This window comes from Acanthochromis polyacanthus, chromosome 9 (assembly GCF_021347895.1).
Source record: "Acanthochromis polyacanthus isolate Apoly-LR-REF ecotype Palm Island chromosome 9, KAUST_Apoly_ChrSc, whole genome shotgun sequence".
Taxonomy (NCBI): domain Eukaryota; kingdom Metazoa; phylum Chordata; class Actinopteri; family Pomacentridae; genus Acanthochromis; species Acanthochromis polyacanthus.
This window is the reverse complement of record NC_067121.1, coordinates 19,411,855-19,419,293: the sequence shown is the minus strand read 5'-3', so window position 1 is coordinate 19,419,293 and position 7,439 is coordinate 19,411,855. Positions and strand designations below refer to the sequence as shown.

Sequence of the window (7,439 nt, the reverse complement as noted above, 5' to 3'; positions counted from 1 at the left end):
GCGTTTGTGCAATTACTCAAAAACGGACTAACCGGAAATTTTCAGGAAGGTCAGAAATTACACAAGGACCACTTTATTGGCTTTTGGCAGTGATGTGGATTTTAGTCTGGATCCATGAATTTGTTAAAAGATTTCTGCGTCATTGCGAGATAGCGGTACAGCGTCACTGTAACTATGGAAACAAGTGAAAACTACGTCAGCTGCCTGTTGACGATCACATGATTGTGCTCCTACTACAAATCCACCATTGCGGACTAATCAGGACTTATCCATTGAAAACGATACAAGGAACAATTGATTAAATTCTGGGGGTTTTCTGAGTCCCATCAATTCCTGCTGCTGGCTACATAATTAGGTCCTGCGATTCAGTATCTGTGTGTAACGTACACATGTATAACACACACCTGTGCTCAGCGTGAGGTCATTTTGCTCGCGAGTACATCTATATTCATAATTACAGCCACATTCTATGGTATCGTGATTCCTGATCATCAATAACAAAAAAAATGCTGCATTTCTACAAAAATATGCTGCATTTCTGACAATGCCATATTGGAGAATGAACAGCCTTGGTGCAGTACTGCACTCTGAGTGCTTTTCTGGTTACTATAATGTGTCTCAAAGTATTACACTTTGCACACAGTACTGGGTTACAGTCTTCATGGTTTATTGCTGCGTACAGGTCATTGTGACATCTTTAGCATACAGGTTTTACTGCAGAGTGCATGCTGTGTCGATCAAAAATACTACTTTGGTTACAAAGAAAGATTGTTGTAGACCTCAGTGAGGATTGCCATGTTGTGCTGATTTCATTGTGTCTAAACAAATGTGACAAAATACTTTCAGAGGAAGCAAAATACAGTCTGTGTCAACTAACAGGCTTACTGGATCATCACATAGAAAGGCACTTTTTGAAGCTGTCTTTGTGAGTTGGTGGTGAGCTTGCTTGCTTGTAGCTTCAAGGAAATGTGTTGCTTCGTATTGCTTTTGTTGGTTGTTTGGCAAAAACAAAGACATTACTCCATGTCATCGTGGTTCTGGGTTGACTCATTGATCACCTGAAGGAGGATACAGAGAGCAGAGAAAAGGCAACAATTAGAGGCATGTCTGAACTCAAACAACTGAAAGAAAATGATTAACCAATTTAGAACATTTCAAAGGTGTTCTACCTGACCATCCCTGGTTTCGATGGTCTTGATGAGAACTTTCTTGGTTGTTGTTGTCTCAACATGGGGTTTGGAATCCATCATTGTTTCTACGGAAAAAAATTGTTTGGTGTGTTATTGACTGGCAAAATAAAACTGGTATTTCTGGACTGACAAGCGGAATGTGATCTTACCTCTCAGGTTCAGAGAGGAGAAGTTTGGCAAAGGAGTGGAGATTCTACACATGGAGAAAATACAACCCACACATTAACATCTGTCAGCTAGACAGCAACTTTAATGTCTACAGAGGCTTCATCAGTCACCTGCTCTCCTCTCCTTCCAGCAGCTTCCTGTAGGTGGCGATCTCAATGTCCAGGGCCATCTTGACATTTAGGAGGTCCTGGTACTCCCGGAGGTGACGGGCCATCTCGTCCTTCATGTTGTGAATGTCCTCCTCCAGACGGCCGATGGTATCCTGGTAGCCGCTCGTCTCCAAGGAGAAGTTCTCCTCCACCTCTCTCATCTGGCGCTCCAGGGACTCATTCTGGGACAGAAGCCAAGAAGGAACAAAAAGATGATAAAAATAACTCATTTCAAATGAAGACAGGCAGTGAAAATAACTTGATCCAAAAGAGGATGAAAACAAGGGACATTTCACTCTTTGCTTTGTCACTAATCATATGCCTGGAGCTTATTTTCTTCTAGCTATATGTGTTGAAGATGCCGTTTTTGTTTTTTTTCCTTTATCTTGTGCCTGAGTCTTGTATGCAACTGTGTAAGCTGTGGTTGCATACTCACAGTTCCTTTGAGGGCATCCACCTCACAAGTAAGTGCTTGAACTTGGCGTCTGTAGTCATTGGCCTCCTGCTTGGCCACTCTCAAAGCATCATTATTCCTGGCTGCAGCTTCAGTGAGGTCAGCAAACTGACAGTTGCAGAGACAACAGAGAGGAGAGATGGATAGCAAGAGGGAAAGAATGGAGAAATCAGCTGACTGATGAGTCAGTGGCTGAGAGATAGCAGATATGACAGATAGTGTTAAGTGTGTAAATTATGAAAGACATGGCCACAACTTATGCTTGGAGGGATGACACGGCTGTCTGGTGTCTGAACCAGCATTGATGTAATCACTGACCTTTCTATTAATGCTAAAATATCATAAAGAAAGATTGACTATGTTTTATAATTTCAAAACGACACAAGCTGATTTTTTGGTGGAAACATGCCATAAACACAACACTGACATCACTTTTCAAGTTGAAAAGGAAAATTTGTTCCCAAATAGTTTGCAGATTTTCAGATTAAGGTTTTCAGTAGTTTTACAGTGTTTGAGCAGAGTCATAGGTGAGCTGGTGTGCTCGAGCTTTGGTGTGTGGAAAAGAGGCGGGGACTTCATTCTAGGGGATGGTGTAGAGTTAAATACTAAATGCTCCACTGTGTTCAGCAGCTAGTAACCGCTTGGGCGGTTGCAGAATCAGGATATAATTCTCCATCAACTCATCACAACCAACCACTTTGACTTACAAGTGGTCATGTGATCCACTGTTAGTGTAATAATATTGATTACAGTCGCTTTAAATCTCATCTGACACTAAAGGTAGGAATATACTTAGGCCGTAGTTTATTTTTAGGGGGTTCTTAACACTTTCTTGTACATTAATTGCATCTGTTAAAAACGTAGCATTTTTTTTGTACCTTGGATTTGTACCACTCCTCCGATTCCTGGATGTTCTTGGAAGCCAGGTTCTCATACTGCAGACGGACGTCCCTCAGGGCTGCTGTCAGATCGGGCTTAGCCATCTCCATGTCCACCTGCACATGCTGCTGCTGTTGGATCTGGCTCTGCAGCTCCAGCATTTCCTGCCACACAAGCAGCAGAGTCAGCATATGTAGTCAGTACAGACTGTTTTAATGTCCTTTTGTATACTTTTCTACAATGCTACTGAATGTGTTAGAAAAGCTCCGGCATACTAATCCGTCCAGTTTGGAACTTAAGATTAACACATATTTCAAATGATCTGGCCTAATTTCCTAAGGATGCCTTTTTAACATACGCGGAGTGTTTCTGCAACAGAGTGATTCAGCTTTGACCACAAAAAAAGAAGCTTACCTCATCATGCAGCTTCTTGAGGAAGTTGATTTCATCCTGGAGTGACTCTACCTTCCGCTCCAGGTCCAGTCTGGCGAGAGCTGCATTGTCCACATCCTGTGCCGTAACACGGACTCTTAATAAGGTGACTTGTGAAGGTGACATGAATTATGCATAATGTGTTTGCTGACACAGGGAAAAAAAAAAAAAAAAAAGTGCTCTTTCACATGCAGTAAAGAGAACTCACACAAGGCCCACAAACACAAACGACCCACTGTGTAGCCAGGCAAGGTCACAAATGCATGCGTCCAATAAAAGTCAACTGCAGGCACATGACTTGTGTCACTGCAGATGAGTAGATGCTGTCTTGCAAGTTATATACTGCACAGCAGCTGTTAAGCCACAATTCCTGACTGCATCACAGGCAGACTGGCAAAGGTGAAAAGTAAGTACAATTACTCAAGGACTGCATGCAAGTATTGTTTTGAGGTCCTATATTTGAGTATTTCTGTTGTGTCCTACTTCTAGTACACAGAAAAACATTGTACCTCTTCTCATCCACATTTCTTTAATGCTAAAGGCTGCTAATTATTTTTCAGATTAAGATATTACATGGAAAACATCTCATAAAAACATAAAATACAATGTATTCCTATAAAGCTCCCAAGTTGTGTATAATTTGTCACCAGGTTAGCCAGACACAGACAAATTAAAACATAACATCTAGTGAGTCAAATGGAGTCTGGGGCTTTTTCCTGTACAATAAAATAAGAAAATTAAACTGGCATGCCTTATCTGTGGTAAAAGGCTCCCCAAAAGTCAGTGAATTTTTTCCCCATTCCTGTTTGACTCAGTTAAAAAAAAAAAAAGGCTCTGCAGAGAACCCCAACACACAAAGCATTGTTGAAGATATCCTTAATCCCATTAATTATTTCCTAACTGCATTCTTTACCTCATATTCCCCCATTGACTGTTTTAGCAGAGATTCAGTTCTCCTCCTCCAATTTAGTGCAGAAGCTGCAAAACATTCTATTATTCTTAAACCAACATGCTCTATATCTCTCTTATTGTCTCTCGCAAACACACTAACTGTGGCACCACACCGCCGTGCTGTTAGGGCGTTGGCAGGCTGGTAATTGAGGTATCAGCAAATGAAGCAGCTTTGCCCCTGCACTAATGCCAGAAACAAAGTGCGCTATTCAGCAGGGTTTCCCAAACAAGCCCAAGGCTGGAAGAGTGACTGTGTGCCTGACTGAGCAGGAGCCGGCTGTGGGCCCTGCATAGTTGTCTGTGTGCCACCAAAGCAGGCCACAGGGACTTCCTTTCTGACATTCATATAGGCAAGGTCACCATCAGACAACATACGGAGAACTTAAAGTGTGCCCTAAGAAGCATGTGATCACTGAAAAATGTAATTTTAAGTCTAAAATCTTTTCTTAAACAATGGTAGAGTGAAACATTACTCTGTGACCTTCTTTGGTACCGTGACACCCACTTGGAACTATTCGCCCGACTCATCATCTCTTCATTATAAACCCAGTGAAAGGGAACAATCTCTGACAAGACCATAACAAGTGAGATTCTGATGTGCTGATGTTCTCCCACAACGAGACAGCCGGATCACATGGTGGCTTGTCTTCTCGCTCTGATAACCACATTGGACCGGCACTGTTGTTGCACTTGTTTCCAGCTCATTCATTGTGACCAGTCAGACTTAAAGAGATCTCCTCTCATTGCAGGCCTGATTTAACTCAACAGCCACAACTTGGCCTTTGGTACCAGACCAGGGTCAGCCGCTGCTCTACAGCTATTTTGGATCATGGCTAGAATCTGCTGTTGTGCCATCAGAAGAGTGCATTCCTGTCTCTGCACCTAATGGGTAATAATTGCATAGAGATCACATATAGAAGAGAAATAGGACAGTTCCACCTCAGAGCTCATAGAAGCTGGGTTCTTTTCAGGTTAATCTCATTTCTTCAATATCAAAAGGGGTTTAAACCCGTATTTAACTTGGAGTAGTTGTGAAGGCGGGGCAGCACAGGGCTCAGCCATCAGCACCACAAAGACAATCATTTTTATCGCCATCAAAATGTACAAATCCTTAAAAAATCTGGAGTTTTGTCTGATGACACATTTTATTTATGATCATACTGTACCTGTCTAAAGCTCTGCATGTTTGCCTCAGCATCCTCCCGCTGGGCAATTTCATCCTGCAACCTGCACACACAGACAAAAAGGAGATTTATAATTTAGTTGTCACTGGGACTTCCACCCCCAACAACCATCTTTTGTTCTGGCACTGTTTGTCACTTTACGCTGGAAAAACTTTTTGCGCATGACTAGAAACTGGCCAAAGTGGATCCTGTGCGGAAGGATTTGATCATGACTAACAAAGGGAAATGCATATATTGATTAGATCTCGACATATGCAGGTGAGAACAGAAGTGCCACGCCTCCTACTTCTCTCTCAGCCTGTCGATGTCGTCGGCCAGGTTGTCCCGGTGAACTTCCACCCGGGCCTTCTCGTTGGTGAGCTGGTCCACCTGGCGCCTCAGCTCCCGCATCTCGTCTTCGTACAGATCTCCGACCCGGGACGTGCCTTTCCCCCGCAGCTGCTCCAGCTCGGCCAGCAGGATCTTGTTCTGCTGCTCCAAGAATCGCACCTTGTCGATGTAGTTGGCGAAGCGGTCGTTGAGCGACTGCATCTGCGCCTTCTCGTTGGTGCGGTTGGTGATGAACTCGCTGTTTATGGCGTCGGACAGGGAGAAGTCCAAGTTCTCGGAGACCAGCCGGGGCATGGCTGCGCTGCTTCGGAGCCTCTGGTTCTTCGTCGCGTATACGACCGGAACTGAAGAGAGCCCGAAGGACACCCGGGAGGAGCGCACCGGGCTGGAGAACTGACGGCTCGAGTAGCTGCTCCTGCCCGCGGCTCTCTCTCCTCCGAACATCTTTTTGTAGGAGGAATGTGGAGCTGATCTGTTATAGGAGGACATCTTGCGTGTTTCTTTTCAGACACTCGGCGATAAGAGCAATGTGACCGGTTAAGTATCGCTCCTGTCGTCGCAGCATCAGCAGAGTGCGTCTGGGAAGGCGTTTCCTAAACCATTACTCATTTATAGTCTCCTCCTTATGCAAATAACTTCACGGTGACTTGAGTGACACACTGAGAACCCAATCACAGAACGCAACACGCACGCGTTTGTCTTCCAGGCCAATAGATCCAGATTTTGGATCAAGATTTAGGGCAGCTGTGGATATGTGAGTTCTGTCACGTTCTGTTAAATCCAAGATCCTGTGGTTCCTGTGATGTCTGTTACTAATATTACCAGTTCTGCATGAGTGGCACATGTATGTGACCTCAAAAACTACTAAGGCTCAATTTGGGGCACAGAACATCATACTGATAAAGTTTTGGTGCAGAGAGATGCATCCTTTATATCGTATATTGTAATGAAACTATGATGTTTGTGTGACTCTGAGAGATGAAATATGGTTTTGCCTGCAAAAAATATGATCTTCAGCTAATTCATTGAGCCAAGTTAGTTCTTGTCTCATCTCCCTGTAAACACACCCAACATGAATTTTTACACTATTTTTTGGGTTGCTTGTCCTTTTTCAAATGTTTTTTTTTTTACTTTTTTATTGCATCATAAAACTAAATTGTCACCCAACCACGTCAGTAGTATTTATCAGTTTATTAGTGCATGTGCATGTGTGAGTGTATGAGGGTGTTGTGTGCATTTTTTTTGCCATGTGGAGGAAAGCTTGAGTGAAAAAGTGAAGTACAGTATGAGCAAGTCAGCAGCTTCACAGTTGTTGATTAGGTTAAGAGAGCATCACACGTCTCTCATGATCTCACACAGTAACCCTCAGAGAAAAGAAGAGAAAGGTTGCATTAGGATACAAATCAAAGTCATTCAATCCACGCACATTATCCGCAGCCTCAGAGCACGTGTTTGCAGTTCAGTAACTGTCACTCTCTCCACAGACTGACCTGCAGCACATTAAGCGTACATCAGGTATGGTGGTAGAGATCTTTTTAGTGCAAATGCTCTTTCTTTCCCTTTCTCCGTGTCTCTCCTCTCAGCATACAGAGCTGTCAGTGCTGCAGTGCTGCTGACTTGCTGAGATTCAGTGATTGTGAAGGGAGATGCAGGGCAGCAGAGCTGAGCCAGTGACACTCTACACCTCCCAACCACGCTGCAC

General features: G+C 43.5%; 1 protein-coding gene across 1 annotated transcript; it reads right to left on the bottom strand.

The window, feature by feature from the left end:
* Window positions 1-646: 646 nt before the first annotated feature.
* LOC110952686 (vimentin A2) lies at window positions 647-6,342 on the bottom strand. The gene is made up of 9 exons (XM_022196348.2): window positions 5,694-6,342; window positions 5,390-5,450; window positions 3,255-3,350; window positions 2,840-3,004; window positions 1,944-2,069; window positions 1,469-1,689; window positions 1,340-1,383; window positions 1,170-1,255; window positions 647-1,058 (listed from the first exon to the last, which is right to left on the bottom strand). Exons 1-9 carry the CDS (start codon window positions 6,224-6,226, stop codon window positions 1,017-1,019), a joined length of 1,374 nt encoding a protein of 457 aa, XP_022052040.1. The 5' UTR covers window positions 6,227-6,342; the 3' UTR covers window positions 647-1,016.
* Between the last annotated feature and the right edge of the window lie 1,097 nt (window positions 6,343-7,439).

What these genes read in the sequence shown, in the direction of transcription:
- LOC110952686 (XM_022196348.2), bottom strand. Translation starts at nt 6,226, where the DNA reads ATGTCCTCCTATAACAGATCAGCTCCACATTCCTCCTACAAAAAGATG. An exon ending in ATCGACAGGCTGAGAGAGAA is followed by an intron (nt 5,451 to 5,693) that starts GTAGGAGGCGTG and finishes CTGTGTGTGCAG; the next exon opens with GTTGCAGGATGAAATTGCCC. An exon ending in CTGGAAGGAGAGGAGAGCAG is followed by an intron (nt 1,384 to 1,468) that starts GTGACTGATGAA and finishes CTCCATGTGTAG; the next exon opens with AATCTCCACTCCTTTGCCAA.